Genomic DNA, 20,396 nt, shown 5'->3' with positions numbered 1-20,396 from the left:
ACTTTCACCCAGTGTAGGGGAATCAAGAACCAGAGGACATAGCTTTAAGGTGGGGGGGGGGGGGGGGGGGGATTTAATAGGAACCTGAGGGGCAATTTTTTTAATAATTGCATTTGAAGATACCAGAGGATAGTTTTGTTTAACCAATTTATTTACCATCAGGACATTTGGCAGGTAGATTGGAGGCGACAGTTTGACGGTCAGGTAAGTGTGGGAATTTTGCGATGTTTCCGAAGACGGTGTAATCTCTTAGCCAGGTGCTAGTTTCACAAAAGATGTGACTTGTGTCGACCTGATTCGGCATTGTCGTGGTCATTGTCATAGGGTAAAAGAAAATTTTGGCGATCTGCTACGACTTTGACAGTCGCCGGCAGTTGCCTTAAATATCGCATAACTGGGACAAGCCCTTTAGACTATATCTGGCCAACTGGTTGTCAGAAAGCTGAAGGAAGAATCCCTAAAAAGTAACAAAGTTAGAAGACCAATATATTACCTGAAAACTATGTTTTTCCCTTGTAGTTATAAAAATGTGCTTTACCCTTGGCTGTTTTCCAGTGTGTTGAAGAAGTAGGAAAGTTATATTTGTGCACAATTAATATATAATCAAATCTACTTCCAGGCAAATACAGTGGACACACATGCTTCCGACTGCATTGATATTTCTGTGTCAGTTCATTACATTGTCAGTGTTACAAAACTCATTCCTGCTGCCTGCATGTGTGTAGGTATAAGTAATGCACTGTGAACCTCCAACCCCAAGGTTCCCACTGTACCTTTCTGGTCACTGGATATCGAGGACTGCCAAGCTGCACGTCTTCCTTCTCAAAGACGCAGCGTTTGCTCGCGACACCTTCCAATGGCCGGGACAGATAATCTGAAGGGGATAGCTTTGACTTGACACCATCACTTTTCTAAAAAGAAATATTAAACAAAATCCATTAAAATGCCTGAGGTTTCAATGCAACTTTAGTTTAGAGAAACTGCGTGGAAGCAGTCCCTTCAACCGGCTGAGTCCGCACCAACCAATGATCACCCATTCTCCAGTTATGGATTATCCCACTTTCATATCCTACTCATTAGCAGCGATTTACAGAAGCCAATTAACCTACTAACCTGCACTTCTTAACTACTTGAGAAGAAACCGGAGCACCTGGAGAAAACCCACGTGGACGCAGGGATAATGTACAAACTCTATACAGACAGCATCCTTAGTCAGGTTCGAACCCGGATCTCTGGCACTGTAAGGCAGCAACTCAACTGCTGCATTAACGTGCCACCCATTCTTGGCTGGAAATCGAATTGCAACGTTTCAGCACGCTACACATTTGGTTTATGATGGTAACTTTTTGTTTGAGGACCTCCTGCAGGGAACATCAATAGACAATAGACAATAGGTGCAGGAGGAGGCCATTCGGCCCTTCAAGCCAGCACCGCCATTCAATGTGATCATGGCTGATCATTCTCAATCAGTACCCCATTCCTGCCTTCTCCCCATACCCCCTGACTCCGCTATCCTTAAGAGCTCTATCTAGCTCTCTCTTGAATGCATTCAGAAATTGGCCTCCACTGCCTTCTGAGGCAGAGAATTCCACAGATTCACAACTCTCTGACTGAAAAAGTTTTTCCTCATCTCAGTTCTAAATGGCCTACCCCTTATTCTTAAACTGTGGCCCCTTGTTCTGGACTCCCCCAACATTGGGAACATGTTTCCTGCCTCTAACGTGTCCAACCCCTCAGTGGCACAGAGTAGGATAGGAGCATTACAGACCAGCTAGGTGCCAGTCAGTCTGAGATCATTAGGGTAAGGATCAGGCCCTGTATCTAGAAGTAGAAGGATGAGAGAAGGTGAATAAATACTTCAACTCCCCCTCCCATTCCCACACTGACCTTTCTGTCCTGGGACACCTCCATTGTCAGAATGAGGACCAGCGCGAATTGGAGGAACAACACCTCATATTTCGCTTGGGCAGCTCACATCCCAGCGGTATGAATATTGACTTCTCTAAATTCAAGTAACCCTTGCTTTCCCCCTCTCTTCCCATTCCTCCGCACTTCCCAGTTCTTCAACCAGTTTGATTGTTCTCAATTACATTTGATCTCTGTTTGCTTTGTTGTCACCTTCTCCTAGTCAAGAATGATCGATTCTACATTTCCCTTGATCTCCACCCCCTTTGTCTCGTTTTCACACCTTACATCTCCTTATCTCTGTATATCCCTCTCCCCAAACTCAGTCTGCAGACTGGTTTCGACCCGAAATGTCACCCATGCCTTCTCTCCGGAGATGCTGCCTGTCCCGCTGAGTTTCTCCAGCATTTTGTGTCTATCCGCAGTGTAGGGATGAGTCTGAGTGGTTAGTTGAGACACACATGGGTAAAATAAATGCAGAACTTTCTTCCTCGTATCCACTACATGTTGTTGGACTGAACACCACATTCTGGTGGTGAGTTACATGCTCTGTGAATGCACAGGAAAATCCCACATCCTAATTTTCCTTCATATTACTTTTGAAAAGATATTTTTAAAGTTGTATACATTAGAAGAGTTAACTTGGTCGGCATGGACAGGGTGGGCTGTAAGGCCTGTTCGCATGCTGTAAGCTCCATGTGTAGGAGGAACTGCAGATGCTGGTTTAAACCGAAGGTAGACACAAAAAAGCTGGAGTAACTCAGCGGGTCAGACAGCATCTCAGGAGAAAAGGAATAGGTGAAATTTCGGGTCGAGACCCTTCTTCAGGCCAAGTTTCTCCTTCACCACTTCTTCAGAAGGTGGTGCCTTTGGAGAAGGTGCAGAAACTCTATGACAATATCACACTAGTCACTGGAATTGCATACAAACCCACATAGTTTAACTTGGAGGCACTATATTCTCACTCAAACATTTAATGCAAGGATAACAGCAAGGCTCACCTCAATTGCTTTTGCATACTTCTCAAGTATACCATCGAGTCTTCCTGGGGATGTTCTGGCAGGGATCCTCACACTGGCACTGTTAGCAAAGATCAGAATCAGAATGGTAGACCCTCACTCATTGCCGTTTACTAACAAGTGTGAATAACTAATTATTGTTCGTTGATACCATTCCCCGATGATTTGTCTTGTTGCTGTGAGACAGTGTGGAGTTTGGAATTAATGATGAGGATATTATAAGACAATCCTCAGCTGTTTTGGTTGAGACTGACCTGCCACTTCAAAGGATTACTTTAAGAATGGTGATTCTGAATTCTGGGGCATTCGATGAAGGGTATGAATTTATGCATAGGAACATGCATATGCAACATGAATATTGCTTGCTTGATTTCTGCTGTGGCTTCTGCTTACTTAGTCCCTTGAAGCCATTGCAGAATTGTGTTCAGTTCTGGTCGCCCCATTTTAGGAAGAGGTTTACCACAATGTTGCCTGGATTAGAAGGCATTAGCTATAAAGAGAGATTAGACAAACTTGATTTTTTTCTCTGGCGTTTCAGAGTTGAGAGGAGACCTGATAGAAACATAAAATTATAAGAGGCATAGATAGGGTAGAGTGTCAGTACTTCTTTACCTGGTTGAAAATATCATAGAGTAGAGGGCACAGCTTTAAGGTGAGAGGAGCAAAGTTTAAAGGAGACTAGAGGATTTGTGGTCCCGTTGGGTTCCCGTTGTGCAGTAAGAGACGTTCAGTTATTCCAAATTCCGTCTCTTCATTCCATCTTCATTCCATCTGGGTGTGCTGCCGCAGGGCCCGGAAACCCTCGCCAACTGCGCCGGCGCGGATACCAGGCCCGGCAAATTCCCCGAACTACGCACTCGCGGATACCAGGCCCGGCAACCCTTGCCCAACTGCACACACGCGGATACCAAGCCCGGCAAACCTTCCCGAACTACGCACTCGCAGATACCAGGCCCGGCAACCATTGCCCAACTGCACACACGTGGATACCAGGCCCGGCAACCCTCCCCGAACTACGCACTCGCGGATACCAGGCCCGGCAACCCTCCCCCAACTGCACACACACGGATACCAGGCCCAGCAACCCTCCCCCAACTGCGCACATGCGATACCAGGCCCGGCAACCCTTGCCCAACTGCACACACACGGATACCAGGCCCGGCAACCCTCCCCCAACTGCGCACATGCGATACCAGGCCCGGCAACCCTTGCCCAACTGCACACACACGGATACCAGGCCCGGCAACCCTCCCCCAACTACACACATGTGGATACCAGGCCCGGCAACCCTCCCCGAACAACGCACTCGCGGATACCAGGCCCGGCAACCCTCCCCCAACTGCACACACATGGATACCAGGCCCGGCAACTCTCCCCCAACTGCACACACGCGATACCAGGCCCGGCAACTCTCCCCCAACTGCACACACGCGATACCAGACCCGGCAACTCTCCCCCAACTGCACACACGCGGATACCAAGTCCGGCAACTTTCCCCTAACTGCGTACCCTTGGATTCCAGACCCGGCAACCTTCCCCCAACTGCACACACGCAGATACCAGGCCCGGCAACCCTCCCCCAACTGCGCAGGCGAGGCTGACAGTGCCCAGCAAGTGTGTGCGCACTGCGCAGGTGCAACTGCCACGCCGAAACTTGTCCCAATCTCAGTATAAAGTTTATTAAAGTTTATAAAGTGAATTACTTTTAAAATATAATGAAACTTGATACTGCACACTGCAGGCGAATGGTGAGTAAGGTGCCCCTAAAATTGTTGCGCTATCGTGTACCGTTTTGGCTGTATTTCGGGAACATACATACAAGATGAGAGTTTTAGTTATATACCGGACCGTGGAGCCGTTGGGCCCAGACATCTCCTGCATTGGTGCAGTACCCTCACCTCCCCCCTCCCCCCTACTCATCCCCCTCCCCCTCCTGTCTCCCCCCCACTCTCCCCCCCTCTCCCCCACCCCCTCTCCCCTCCCTCCCCCCTCCCCCCCCCCCCCCGTTCCCCCCGAACATGCTGCCAGGGGTGGTGGTGGTAACCAGTGTTGCAGTGTTAATTTTTTAGGTGCTGGAGCTGTCACTGGTGCCACTGTAAAATTCCCCGCTGGTGAAAATTCCTCGCTGTTTATTTTGGCTTTTTTTTACAGAGGTATAAAGAGCTCCGGCAGCATTGCACCCCCGGCGGTGGCAGATACAATAGTGGTATTTAAAAGGCTTTTATGAATTAATGGTAATTCATTCATTCATTCAATAAAGTACCATTCATTCATTCATTCATTCATTCATTCATTCATTCATTCATTCATTCATTCATTCATTCATTCATAAAAGACCTTTGGATAGACACGTGGATATACAGGGAATGGGGGAATGTGCATCATGTGCAGGCAGAAGAAATTAGTTTAAATATAATATTGCCTTAATAAGGAGTTAATGCCCAATTTTTTTTTTCTCTGAGTGTATTCTTCTATTTTGTTACGACAGTGGATTGGTACAAGTGAGAAAACATTTCAGAGGACAGTAAAGACTCCACCATATTGTTGTGCATCTCTGATTACAGATTATGGGCAATCTGCTCTCAGCAACTGCCTCAGAATCAGTCGTCTTGCATATCCAATGCCACCCGAAAGTAGCCCTCAGTGTAGCAAAGGCATAAAATATATTCTGGCTGGAGGCTTTTAATTATCAACACCAAATGTGGCTCAATAATATCACCAATCTCTTAAGTATGTAATCTCTGATTATAAACCAGGATCTGGGTTCTGTGCCGAGTGACTCCCCTACCTGTGCCACAAAGCCTTCCTATCATCTACAAGGCACAGTCAGTCTCACCCTTTCCTTCTTTTGTTGTTTTTAGTCTGTTGTTAAATGTATGTTTTAGTGTATCTTTAGCTTTTTATTATGTAGGGGAAACTTTTTAAAATCTCTTTCCTTGATGGAGATGTGACTTTTTCCGTATTGTATCTCCGTCCGCCTTGCGGCATAACATCGTGGAGCTGGCGGTCCCTTTGCTGGGGATCGACTTTGGGAGTTCCAACCGTGGGAGCCTGCGGACTTAACATTGTGGAGCTCATGGTCCCTTGGTTAGGGACCAACTTTGGGAGCTCCAACCGCAGGAGCTACGACCACCCCGATCGCAGGAGCTTCGATCGCCCCGACGCGGGAGCTTCGATCGCCCCGACGCGGGAGCTGAGATCGCCGGCTGCGGGAGCTTCGATCGTCCCGACTGTGGATGGTTCAACTGCCCCGACCGCAGGAGAAAAGGAGGGGAGATGATAATACGTTATTGTCTTTCGACACAGTGCCCTGTGGTGGATGATTATGTTAATTTTTATGTAGTTGTGTGTCTTGTTGCTTTTTTGGTAAGACTGTATGGCAAATCAAATTCTTTGTACGTTTTTACATACTTGGCTAATAAATTAATTACAAATACAATTACAATTAATTTATTGGACTACTCTTCGCTTATCTGGGGTAGTTTTGCTCCAACACGCTAATGAAACTCCAACATTCAGTCCAATCCAAGGCAAAGGATGCCTTGTGTGCTACTCATGTGTACTTGAGTAGCACACATCTACCACAATGAACACACTCCCTCCTCCAGCAGGGCTCTGTGTTCAGTAGACCACATCAAAGCCTTGTAGAAACGAGGATGGTGCCTAGACTCGAGGGCCTGAGCTGTAGGGAGAGGGTTAGCAGGTTAGGATTCAATTCCTTGGAGCGCAGGAGGACGAGGGGATGATCTTATGGAGGTGTAAACATTCATGAGAGGAATAGTTTGCGTAGATGCACAGAATCTCTTGCCCAGAGTGGGGGAATCGAGAACCAGAGGACATAGGTTTAAGGTGAGGGGGTAGAGAAGCATGTACTATCGCGACGTTGAAGAAACATTTGGACAGGTACATGGATAAGACAGGTTTGGAGGGATATAGGCCAAATGCAAGCAGTGGGACTAATGATGTTATGATATAATGGCTGGTGTGGGTATGTTGGGCCGAAGGACCTGTTTCCATAGTCATGATTCCAAGACTCCAAACAAGGAACTGCAAATGCTGGTTTATACACAAGGCCACAAAGTGCTGGAGTAAAGGGCCTGTCCCAGTTACGCGATTTTTAAGGCGACTGCCAGTGGCGTAGTATCTAGACACTACAACTCTTGTATGTATGTTTGTATGTTTGTTACTGAACTAGAACCAAAATGGTGAGAAGGTTGAGGGGAGGAGAGGGGAGGGGAGGGGAGGGGGAGGGGGGATAAGGGGGTTGAGGAGGGGAAAGAGGAGAGGGAGGAGTAGGGGAGGGGGTGGGAGGATAAGGGGGTTGAGGAGGGGGAGGGGAGGGGGAGGGAAAGGGGGTTGAGGAGGGAGAGGGGAGGGGGAGGGGAGGGGGTGGAGGGGGGGTGGAGGGGGGGAGGGGTGGGGAGGGGGCGGAGGGAGGGAGGGTAAGGGGGTTGAGGAGGGGGAGGGGTGGGGAGGAGAGGGGAGGGGAGGAGAGGAGAGGGGAGGGGAGGGGAGGGGAGGGGAGGGGAGGAGAGGAGAGGAGAGGAGAGGAGAGGAGAGGAGAGGAGAGGAGAGGAGAGGAGAGGAGAGGAGAGGAGAGGAGAGGAGAGGAGAGGAGAGGAGAGGAGAGGAGAGGAGAGGAGAGGAGAGGAGAGGAGAGGAGAGGAGAGGAGAGGAGAGGAGAGGAGAGGAGAGGAGAGGAGAGGAGAGGAGAGGAGAGGAGAGGGGAGGGGAGGAGAGGGGAGGAGAGGAGAGGGGAGGGGAGCGTAGCTTATCACTTCTAATCTGGATATGTATCACCATTGTTTCATTATAGTGGGACCAAATCCTACAATTCTCCACCTTACAGCACATTCTGCTTTAGTTAAACATTTTGTTCAAGATGGCCGCGCCGTTGTGTTTGGCTGCCTGCCACTGTATGTTTCTTTTTTTGTTCCTAATCAGATGTGCAGCACTTTGGTCAACGTGGGTTGTTTTTAAATGTGCTATACAAATAAAATTGACTTGACTTGACTGTCAAAGTCGTAGCAGATCGCCAAAATTTTCTTTTACCCTACGACAGTGACCACAACAATGCCGAGTCAGGTCGATACAAGTTACTTTTTTTGTGAAACTAGCACCTGGCTAAGAGATTACACCGTCTTCGGAAACATCGCAAAATTCCCACGCTTACCTGACCGTCAAACTGTCACCTCCAATCAACCTGTCAAATGTCCTGACGGTAAATAAATTGGTTAAACAAAACTATCCTCTGGTATCTTCAAATGCCTTTTCTTAATTTAATATTACGTGCTTCTAAATGCATCTGCGACAACCTAGCAAACCTGGGGACAGCATGCGACAGCGCCCGCAATAAGCTACGATACCTGGCGACAAGCCAGCTGTTGCCGAGAAATTTCTATCTGGAAATTTTTTCTGCGACTCGCCGAGATCTGCTACGATTCATTGAAGACTCCTCACGATCATGCCCGCGACATCCCGGCAAATGTTCGGCGACAGCCTAGTCGCCGGCAGTCGCCTTAAAATCGCCTAAGTGGGACAGGACCTTAACTCAGTGGGCCAGGCAGCATTGCTGTAGAACATGGATAGGTGATGCTTCGGGTCGGGACCCTTCTTCAGATTGATTGGAAGGGGGAGAAGGATAGAAAGCTGGGAGAGAGGAGAGGCGGGGCAAAGTGTGGCAAGGTAATAGGTGGACACAGGCAAGAGGGGGTTTTAATAGACAGATGTTTGGAACAAAGGCCAGAGGTTAAAACTAAAGGTGTGAAATAGGAGGTTTGAAGAGTTGCACATCACGATTTTGTCAGCAGCATCTCCCAAATCTTTTATATGTTCATAAGTTATAGGAGAAGAATGAAGCCATTCGGCCCATCACCTCTTCTGCGTCATTCAATCATGGCTGATCTATCTTTCCATCTCAACACCATTTTCTTGCCTTCTCCCCATATATCCTGACACCCTTATTAATCAAGAATCTGTAAATCTGCGCCTTCAGGGGGTGTGGCTGTGTTCTGCAGCTGCGGCTCACCGGCAGTCTCTTTGTTTTTTTTGTTGTTTTTTTGTCATTGTCGTCGTTAAATGTACGTTTTGTTTTATTTTTAACTCTGTGTATGTGGGGGGGTGGTGGGGGGGTTGGGGGAAACCTTTTTTCAAATCTCCTCCTCAACGGAGATGCGACCTTTACCGTGTCGTATCTCCGTTCGCGCTACGGCCTAGCATCGTGGAGTCGGCGGCCTCCAGCTGGGATCGACCTCAAAGTCTCCGGTCGCAGGGCCTGGACTTACCATCTTGGAGGCTTCGGCCGTGGGCCCTGCAGACCGCAACATCGGGAGTTCGCAGGTCCCTGGCTGGCGACCGGTTTTCGGGAGATCCAGCCGTAGCAGCTTCGACCGCCCCGAAGCGCGAGGTACGATCGACCCGCTCGCAGGCCCTTCATCGCCCTGTGTGGCTCGGCCGCAGCACTTTCCATCGCCCGGTGGGGGCTCAGGACTTTCATCGCCCTGCGTGGCTCGGCCCTGGGACTTTCCATCGCCCGGTGGGGGCTCAGGACTTTCATCGGCCTGCTTGGCTCGGCCCTGGGACTTTCCATCGCCCGGTGGGGGCTTCAAAAAGTTGGGAGCCTCGATCACCTCGTGGCACCACGGGAGAAGAATGAGGAGGAGATAAGACTTTGCCTTCCATCACAGTGAGGGTATGCCTAGAGCAATCACTGTGATGGCTGTTTTGTGTAAAAAATTATATCTGTGTGTCCTGTGCTTTTTAATGTCTACTGCCGGACCCTGACGTGAGAGGACGCTGGCGTTGTGTATTCGCCGCTTTTCCGTCAGGATAGTTTGTCTGTTTGTTTCTATGTTAATTGTTTTTGTAAAGCGTTTTGAGCATGCGATAAGGCGCTATATAAAATAAATGAATTATTATTATTATTATTATTATAAATACCCAATGACTTGGCCTCCACAGCCATCTGTGGCAATGAATTCCACAGATTCACCATCCTCGGACTAAAGAAATTCCTCCTCAGCTCCTTCCTGAAGGTACTTCCTTTTATTCCCACGAGTGGAAACATCTCTCCACATTCACACTATCCAGGCCTTTCACTATTCGGTAAGTTTCAATGAGACCCCTCCCCGTAACCTTCTGAACCCCAGCGAGTACAGGCCCAGTGCCGACAAATGTTCATCATAAGTTCACCTACTCATTCCTGGGATCATTCTTGTCTACCTCCTCTGGACCCTCTCCAGAGCCTGCACACCCTTCCTCAGACATGGTGCCCAAAATTGCTCACAATATTTGTTTACATTCCATCATGGAATGGAATCTTTACTCCAAGACCATCTTTTAATTCCCATCACTAACTCCAGACCAAACCTCTGGAACAGGACCAGCCATCTGTTGATTGTACACTCAGTGTTGTTGAGCAAAGAATTCCAGGATATAGATCCAGTAAATTGAAGAACCAACAATATATCTTCAATTCAGATCGGGTTCGGCTTGGAGGGAACTTGCCGGCTTGCCCTTTCTATGAACCTGGTTTCCCTCATCTTGCAGATGATAGAAATAAATCCTAGATGATCCTAGGATTGATTGGGTTAATATATGATGAGTGTTTTACACTCCACAGGCACCTATTTCCAATCCATTAACACACCCCAAAGTAAAGTTCTTAATAACCTCCTTGGATCCATTGTTGAAGAGTTGTAAATCTGTATCTCCATGCCCTTGTTGCACCAGCTAATGGGAACAGCTTTCTTTTGTCTACCTTTTCCAAACCTGTCATACTGAAGCATGTCATTGCAAGTTTAAGTACAGGAAGCCTCATGGAGTTATGATGAATCTCAGTTTCTCACAATCCTGTTACTGTCTGGGTCGTAATCTGATCACGTTCCCTTCAAAGAACCTACTCAGTTTCCTGTCTGCACATTTCAATGGAATAAGTGTAAGGCAAGTTGAAGTAAAGTCAAACCATTCACTCAGCCAGCTGGCTGTCCAAACAGAGAAAATGGAAATGTACCATATTCTCACTAAATTGGTTTGCATAGGGTCCTCTGAACTCCATCACATGAAAAAATGTAAGCCAAACTAATGGGCAAAATGCTGGTCTTGAATGTATTTCCCATTAAATGAATTGTGAAGAATATAAAAGAATTATGAAAAATATAAAATCTGACAAAGATTGTGGTTAAATTGGGAATATTATTAAAGTCTGCAATAGCAATGAGGAAAAGGAGGATGTCTTTCAGCACTCAGCCTTGTGGCTCCCCACTAGTCACTGCTGATGTTTCCACTAGTTGGAGAGTCTCGGACTAGAAGTCATAGCCTCAGAATTAAAGGACCTTCTTTTAGGAAGGAGATGAGGAGAAATTTCTTTAGTCAGAGGGTGGTGAATCTGTGAAATTCGTTGTCAGAGAACACTGCGGAGGCTGTCAGTGGATATTTTCAAGGTGGAGATACATAGAATCTTGATTAGTGTCAGGTTATGGGGAGAAGGCAGGAGAATGGGGTTAGGAGGGAGAGATAGATCAGCCATGATTGGATGGTGGAGTAGACATGATGGGTCAAATGGCCTAATTCTACTCCTATCACTGATGACCTTACTTATGACATTAAAAGTAGTTAAGAACACTCACCTTCTTTGTAATGGTGGCTTTTGAACCTCAGCATTTGTAACCTAAAACAAAACCCAGTGGATCAATTATACTCACTCTACATTTTTCTCCTCTCAGCTTCTCATTTTCACCAACTGTATGACAGCATTAGATGTGCTGAATTCAATTATGATGTTCAGTATCAATCCAAGGTTAGTGAATTTTCATTCCCTTTATTGATATGGTGCAATGGGGAGAGGTTCGCTATGAAGGCAAATGTACGGTTTAAGACTGAAAATTCCTGGGTTTTCATTGTTTGTGTGTAATATGGCCGTAGGATTGCCAAGGTCCGAGGAAATAGTGGAGAAACCGCAGACTTGATAAAAGGAAATCATGATAGAGGAAGTATGTAATCTGATCCTCTTCTAAGGCCAGACATTGGAATAACTTTAGATTTTGGACTTTAGACATACAACGTGGAAACAGGCCCTTCAACCCACCGACCAGTGATAACCCACACACTAACACTATCCTACGCACTAGAGACAATTTACAATTTCACCAAAGTCAATTAATCTACAAACTTGTACATCTTTGGAGTGTGGGAGGAAACCAGAGCACCCGGAGAAAACCCACATGGTCACGGGGTGAACATACAAACTCCATACAGACAGCGCCCGTAGTCAAGATTGAACCCGGGTCTCTGGCGCTGTACAGGTTTATAGGCTGATTGTCTTGGTATAATTGTAAATTGTCCCAGGTGTGCGTAGGATAGTGTTAAAGTGCGGGGACCACTGGTCGGCGCGGACTTGGTGGGCCGAAGGGCCTGTTTCCACGCTGTTTCTCTAAAACTAAAACCGAAACCATATTTCATTATCTCAAACTGTTAAACCATAAAAAAAGAACAAATATTTGACATAAATTTCCCATAAGTTTAGCGCTCGAGTGACTGTTTTACTTTATCATGTGGTACTTCCTAACATTATTGGTCAAAGGAGTACCATCCTTTAAGTTTTACTGCTTTGCCTTGTTAATGAATGTCAATAATATAACTCTTTTACAACCGATCCTTAATCTTCCAATGTTTATTCCAGGCAGAGCAGATAAGTGCAATATGAAAGCGTTGCTTTGCTTAAGTAAGGAACTTTGTATTTGAGTTTGGATTCTGCGCAACATGTCATTAACAAGTCTGGAAACCGCAGCTATCCGAACCTAGCTGATCCCATCACTATAAAAGCAATACTCACTCTGAAAGATGCAGCTCTTGGGCAGGAACGATGGAAGGGGCTGCTGTTTGATCTGGAATGATCAGGGGTATTTTCCATTCTCTCCTGTTGTACTCCACATTTCTCATTCTGAAATATCATTTAACAACCATTATCTTTAAAAAAATTACTTTGTTTTAATTCAGAGATACAACATGGAAACAGGCCCTTCGACCCACCGAGTCCACGCCGGCCATTGATCACACATTTACACGAGTTACTACTGTTATCCCACTTTTTCCATCCACTGAGGGACAATTAATAGAGGTCAATGAATCCACAAACTCGCACACTTTTGGGATGTGGGAAGAGACCAGGGCACTGGGAGGAAACCCACAGGGTCACAGGGGGAACGTGCAAACTCCACACAGACAGTACCGGAGGTCAGGATCGAACCTGGGTCTCTGGCGATGTGAGGCAGCAACTCCACTGGCTGCACCACAGGTACTTGCAACCTGTCTGCAACGGCCATCTTGAATTTTTGGCTGCATAACCTTTCAACGCGTCTTTGCATTCCCACACTGATATATCTATACTTGGCCTTCTCCACTGTCAGGATGAGACCAAAATGCAAACTAGAAGAACTCTGAAACAGAGGGTGGCGAATCTGTGGAATTATTTGCCACAGATGGCTGAGGAGACCAAGTCAATGGATATTTTAAAGATGGAGATTGACAGATTCTAGATTAATAAGGGTTCAGGGGCTATCGGGAGAAGGCAGGTCAATGGGATTGAGAGGGAAAGATAGATCAGTCATTATTGAATGGCGGAGCAGACTTGATGGGCTGAATGGCCCAATTCTGCTTCTCGAACAGGAACTTATGAACTTACCCTTTATCCTTCTGTTTCCATCCCTCCCACCGGTACTGTAAGGTGACGTTCTACTAACTGTGGTGGCACGGTGGTGCAGCGGTAGAGTTGCTGCCTTACAACGTCAGAGACCCGGGTTCGATCCTGACCAGGGTTGCTGTCCGTATGGAGTTTGTACGTTCTCCCTGTGACCTGCATGGGTTCTCTCTGGGTGCTCCGGTTTCCTCCCACACTCCAAAGACGTACAGGTGTGTAGTTTAATTGGCTTCGGTAAAAATATTTGTAAATTGTCCCTTGTGTATGTATGATAGTGTGAGTGTGCAGGGATTGCAGGTTGGCGCGGAGTCGGTGGGCCGAACAGACTGTTTCACCAAACCAAACCAAACCAAACCAAACCAAACCAAACCAAACCAAACCAAACCAAACCAAACCAAACCAAACCAAATCAAATCAAATCAAACCAAACCAAACCAAGCTAAACTTAACTAAACTAAACTAAACTAAACTAAACTAAACTAAACTAAACTAAACTAAACTAAACTAAACTAAACTAAACTAAACTAAACTAAACCAAACTAAACTAAACCAAACTAAACCAAACTAAACCAAACTAAACCAAACTAAACCAAACTAAACTGTCCTATTGTGCAGAGTGCATAGTTTTGGATTCTGATTCAATGTCATACCTGCAGCCTTGTATTGTTTGTGTTTTCTCTCTGATGGGCATCCTCCTGCAATTTCTCATATCTTCCTCTTTCATTCCTTCGGATCTCCGTTGATTTTGACTGAGATTTGTGGATGGCGTTTTCAATCTTCCTGCTGTCATCCTCTTTCTGAGGACACTCATTATTCTCCATACTCAGCTGCTTTACAAGTTTTGTTCGGCTTTTTACTTCTTTAGGCTTTCCTAAGCTGTGGGTGGGCAAGGAGTAGAATTTTAGCTACGAACCCTACAAAGATTATACCGTATCGTAACACAGCATCGATCTTCCCAAGCAATGATACCCAGGAAAATTCACCTTCCTCACACCATCGACCATAAGACATAGAAGCAGAATTAGGCCAGTCGGCCCATCGAGTCTGCTCCACCATTCAATCGTGGCTGATCGATTTTCCTCTCTTTCCTTTCTCCTGCCTTCGCCCCGTAAAGGGCCTGTCCCAGTTACGCGATTTTTAAGGTGACTGTCAAAGTCGTAGCAGAATACTGAAATTTTCTTTTACCCTACGACAATGACCACGACAATGCCGAGTCAGGTCGATACAAGTTACTTTTTTTGTGAAACCAGCACCTGGCTAAGAGATTACACTGTCTTCGGAAACATCATGAAATTCCCACACTTACCTGACCGTCAAACTGTCGCCTCCAATCTACCTGTCAAATGACCTGACGGTAAATAAATTGGTTAAACAAAACTATCTTCCGGTATCTTCAAATGCCTTTTCTTAATTTAATATTACGTGCTTCTAAATGCATCTGCGACAACCTAGCAAACCTGGGGACAGCATGCGACAGCGCCCGCAATAAGCTACGATACCTGGCAACAAGCCAGCTGTTGCCGAGAAATTTCGAGCAGGTACATTTTTCCGCGACGTGCCGAGATCCACTACGATTCATTGAAGACTCCTCACGATCATGCCCGCGACACCCCGGCGAACGTTCGGCGACAGCCTAGTCGCCGGCAGTCGCTTTAAAATCTCCTAACTGGGACAGGACCTTAACTTTTGACGCCCTTACTAATCGAGAACCTATGAATCTCCACTTTAAAAATACTCAATGACTTGGCTTCCACAGCCTTCTCTAGCATTGAATTCCACAGATTCACCGCCCTCTGGCTAAAGAAACTCCTCCTTATCCCACCACACATTCTCTTCTATCCACCTCCTAGTCCTACATTTCATTCCTCACCTTCCTTCTCAGATTCTACCATTTGCATCTTTTGTCTTCTCCACCTCCAACCTTGGTTACAATCTTCCCTTTCTCTCTCTCTCTCACCTGATTCATCTACCAACCAACCTACTTTATCCACCTATCACTTGCCAAATCTCACCCCACCCTTTCTCTTAATCTCTTTCTCTCACCCCTCCACTCCATTACTCCGAGGAAGAATCCTAACTCAAAATGTTGTCTATTCATTTCTCTCCATAGATGCTGCCTGACTTATTGAGTTCCTCAAGCAATTTCTTTTTTTTTTTAGCTCAGGATTCCAGCATCTGCAGGCCTCCATTTTGTCACACCAGCATCCTTGTTCAGCACTGATGGGGATGAGCTTCAGCACTTCCCAACGTGACCACAAGATGGAGCGCCACTCAGAGGGAAGGGAGAAAGGACGCCCGGAAATTGCATTAAGACATTAGTTACCTTTCAATGCGTAAATCAAACAAATAGGAATTGTGCTTGTTTTTTTTTGTTTTGTGCCCACACTACCTGTCATAATTTATTCTCGCCTATGTGTCAATTCATTGTCATGTTTCCTGCATGTAAACAATGCTACACAGCATGGAAACAGGTCCTTTGACCACCTTGTCCAATCAGGTCAATTTGGCTGGATCTCTACCTGAAACGTCAACCATCCCTTCTAACCACACATGCTGCCTGTCCCGCTGCGTTACTCCAGCACTATGTGTCTATTTTCAGGCCAATTGACTTTCTGGGCTTGTCCCCCATTTGCCTGCATTTGGACCATATCCCTCTAAACCCTTCCTAAGCATGTATATGTCCAAATGTCTTAAAAAAAAATCTTTAAGCTTCTATAGTTTCCAGATGCGGACTACTCTCTGAGTGAAAACATTATTCCTGACGACCTTTAATATCCCCTCTCACCACAAGTCTATGACCTCTAGGTTTAGGATCCTCTATTTTGGGAAAGAGACTGCGAGCATTTACTTTATCCATGTCCCTCATGATTCAGTATTGAAGTAAGCTGTGCAGTTGTAAGCATTGAAATTTGCTTTAAACGCCTGCTGCTGTTGGTATACTTAATGGGTACAAATGCTCAAAGTACTTTGAGTTCAGGATGATTCTTCCACCAGCTCTCCCCTAAATCTATAGTCATTCATAAGCTCATAAGTTCTAGGAGCAGAATCAGGCCATTCGGCCCATCAAGTCTACTCCGCTATTCAATCGTGGCTGATCTATCTCTCCCTCTCAACCCCATTCTCCTGGCTTCTCCCCATAACCCCTGACACCTGTACTAATCAAGAATCTCTCTATCTCTGCCTTAAAAATATCCATTGACTTGGCCTCCAAAACCTGTGGCAATGAAATCCCCAGATTCACCACCTTCTGACTAAAGAAATTCTTCCTCATCTCAAAGTGGTTTGTAACTTTGCTGCGAGGCTCTTTCTTTAGGATTTAGGTAATGGATCGTACTTCCTTACAGATCTCCCAACCCACATTGCAGGAGTCATGTCAGGGTGTCAGGGGTGACAGAGAGAAGGCAGGAGAATGGGGTTGAGAGGGAAAGATGCAGCAGCCACGATTGAATGGCAGAGTTGACTTGATGGACCAAATGGCCTAATTTCACTCCCATATCTTATGAACCTACGGACTTATGTCGACTGCTCTGGGGGGTTCCCATTGATGAATGCCTCAGTATAACATGATCATTTTGAAGAAGCATTGCACGAGGAATGACGTGTCATTATGCCCCTGAAGCAGAGATCACATTGAGTGGGTGGGGATCACAAATTTTACCAACAATTTCCAGACACACAATATGGAAATATTTACTAGGAGGTACTGCAGATGCTGGAATCTTGTGTGGTCACACAAAGCTCAAGCAAAATCTCTGGTGAACATTGATAGGCAACTGTTTTGGATTGGGACCCTTCTTCAGACTTAGTATTCGATCCAGACATATTTGACACTTTGCTTCGATGTTGAACAAAAATGAGCCTTCCATCGTATAACACTTAAAACAAAGCACCAAGCCATTAACCTTCTAGGCACATCTAGGCAAACTGATTTTCATGCGTTATGTGATATTGATTTAAGTTTTTAGATATGTGTATAAATAGTTGAGAGGAGGTTCACAAGCACAAATGCATTCTTAATTAATGTGCTGAATTATGTTAAAACTAATTACTTTGAATATTATGAACTTTCAATAAAAAGGATGAGAGTTTTCTAATTTAGATTAGTTTAGTTTAGAGATACAACGCGGGAACAGGCCATTTGGCCCATCGGGTCCGCACCGACCAGCGATCCCCACACACTAACACTATAATACACACACTAGAGACAATTTTTACATTTACCAAGCTAATTTACCTACAAATCTGTAGGTCATTGGAATGTGGGAGAAAACCGAAGATCTCAGAGAAAACCCACACAGGTCACGATAAATAAAGATTTTATTCTTACAATTAGTTAGATGATAAAGAGACCTAGATAGGGTAGACAGCCAGAACTTTTACCCAGGGTGGAAATACTGAAGACTAGAGGGCATAGCTTTGAGGTAGAAGGGGCAAAGACTAAAGGAGATGTCGGGGGCAAGTGTTTTTTTTAAACAGAGAGTGGTGGGTGCCTGGAATTCGCTGCCAAGGGGGTGGTGGAGGTAGATACAGTAGTTGTATTTAGAGACTTTGAGGATGTTTGGGGAATGGAGGGACATGGATCAGGTACAGGCAGAGGAGATTAGCTTAACTTGCCATTCTGTTTGGCAGGGATATTTTGGGCCGAATGGCCTGTTCCTGTGCTGTATGAATCTGCAGTATAACATCAGCAGGATAAAAAGCACAGTGCATTACGTAGGGTAACTTACAGTTAAAGTGCATTCTTACCTGATGAAGGCCCGTGTGGTGTGGATAGGACTGAGAGGCGTTTGATGGCCAACACTGCCAGTATCCGAATGGTTCTGTGTGCTGGTGGCTCTGTTGTTGCTCTCATTTTCCTGCTCAGACGTAAAAGAAAGTCTTCAATATAAAGAATGACTAGTGTCTCGTCAAAGCTTGCATTGTATATTTGCCATCTGATGCAAGGTATAAGTTCATAAGTCATAGGAGCAGAAGGAGGCCATTTGCCTATCGAGCCTACTCTGCCATTCGATTGCGGTTGATCTATCTTTCCCTCTCGATCCCATTCTCCTGCCTTCTCCCCATAATCCTTAATACCCTTACCCATCAGGAATCTGACAACCTTCACCTTAAAAATACCCAATGACTCGACCTTGGATTCCACAGATTCACCACCCTCTCAATGAAGAAATTCCTCCGCATCTCCTTTCCAAAGGTGCGTCCTTTTATTTTGAGGCTGTGCCCACTGGTCCTAGACTCTCCCACTAGTGGAAACATTCTCTCTGCATCCACTCTATTCAGGCCTCTGTTAAAGGCCAGACATATAGTTTCAGGAATCCTTTTAACCTCAGTACTCATTCAATACATTTTTATACATCAACAGTTATTGACAGAAATTTTAATGATATTTCTCCACAATCTTGCAAGGATTCCATCACGGTGGTTCAGGAAATGTCTAGATACACTGGGTAGGAAAATAACTGCAGATGCTGGTTCAAATCGAAGGTAGACACAGAATGCTGGAGTAACTCAGCGGGTCAGGCAGCATCTCAGGAGAGAAGGAATGGGTGACGAGATACACTGGGTCCTCATTTCAGTTTGGAAGTTCTTCTCACCATTGTGAAGCCACAACTTGCACCTTGTAACATTGAAGATGCAGGCATTGAGAATTCCTAACTCTTTGCTCAAAAATAGTGTAAGCAATTTGTACAGAATATACATTTGCTATCAGTGACATGTATACAGCTGGGGCGCCACGGTGGTGCAGCAATGGGGCTGCTGTCTTGCTGTGTGAGAGACCCGGGTTCAATCCTGACTACGCGTGCTGTCTATATAGAGTTTGAACGTTCTCTGTTATTGTGAAGGTTTTATCTGGGTGCTCTCAAACTCCAAAGACATGCAGGTTTGTAGGCTAATTGGCTTCAGTAAAATTGTAAATTGTCCCTAGGATTGTAGGATTGTGCTAGTGTACGGGGTGATCGCTGGTCAGCACGGACTTGGTGGGCAGAAGGGCCTGTTTCCGCACTGTATTTCTAAAGTAAACTAAAGTAATGTCAGCAAGATGGAAGAGTTGGTTGTTGACCTAAGGAAGCGAGGAGGTGCACACAATCCTGTCTTCATCAACGGAACTGTTGTGGAGATGGTCGAGAGGTCAAAGTTCCTAGGCTTGCTGGAAGGTTCCTCCAGACCCTCTTGTCACTGAGTCATTGCTCCACACCCAGGCTCAGTGAGGAGAGAGTCCAGCAGTGGAACAGACCATCAGACGTGCCAGCCTTTAACACCACACATGCCAAAGTCCAAGGTTTATTGAGGCAGAATATCGATCAGATCAGTCAGCAAGATTGAGCCTTTTGAAATTCAGAGGGAAACAGCCCAAAATGGTGTAAGAGTGTAATAAATGACGGAAGGGCAATGTGATTCCTTTGATTGCCAATAGTAATATAAACCTACTTAGCATTGTTTATTACTTTATCACACTGTTTAATAAGAGACTTGAAGATAGGCGCACTGCTCAATGGTGGCATTTGAGAGACTTTTGGAAAGACACATGGATATGAAGGGAATGGTGGGATATGGATTATGTGCAGGCAGATAACAGTTGGTCTTGGCATCTTATTTTGTACAGACATTGTGGGCTTAAGGGCTGTACTGTTATTCGATGTTCTATGTTGGAATACAGCACGAGTCATTAAAGATTTTGCATCTCAATGCAGCCTTCAGTGACGGGTTTAGAAATAAGGTTCAGACTCGATCCGAGTTCTCATTTTTGGATGCCTTGTATGCGTGCACTAGTTAAT

General features: G+C 45.7%; 1 protein-coding gene across 2 annotated transcripts in view; it reads right to left on the bottom strand.

The window, feature by feature from the left end:
* The window catches only part of LOC144605272 (uncharacterized), a 76,423-nt gene that overhangs the window by 21,320 nt on the left and 34,707 nt on the right, over positions 1 to 20,396 (bottom strand). For both annotated transcript variants that reach the window (XM_078420369.1, XM_078420370.1), the window contains exons 4-9: positions 18,367 to 18,476; positions 14,271 to 14,496; positions 12,757 to 12,864; positions 11,552 to 11,592; positions 2,907 to 2,985; positions 774 to 911 (exon numbers count right to left, since the gene is read on the bottom strand). In XM_078420369.1, coding sequence (XP_078276495.1) covers positions 774 to 911; positions 2,907 to 2,985; positions 11,552 to 11,592; positions 12,757 to 12,864; positions 14,271 to 14,496; positions 18,367 to 18,476 — 702 coding nt within the window. The remainder of the gene's footprint in view (positions 1 to 773; positions 912 to 2,906; positions 2,986 to 11,551; positions 11,593 to 12,756; positions 12,865 to 14,270; positions 14,497 to 18,366; positions 18,477 to 20,396) is intronic.

Source organism: Rhinoraja longicauda, chromosome 24 (genome assembly GCF_053455715.1).
Source record: "Rhinoraja longicauda isolate Sanriku21f chromosome 24, sRhiLon1.1, whole genome shotgun sequence".
NCBI lineage: Eukaryota > Metazoa > Chordata > Chondrichthyes > Rajiformes > Arhynchobatidae > Rhinoraja > Rhinoraja longicauda.
Note: the sequence above shows the minus strand (reverse complement) of the source record. Positions and strands in the feature narration are given on the sequence as shown.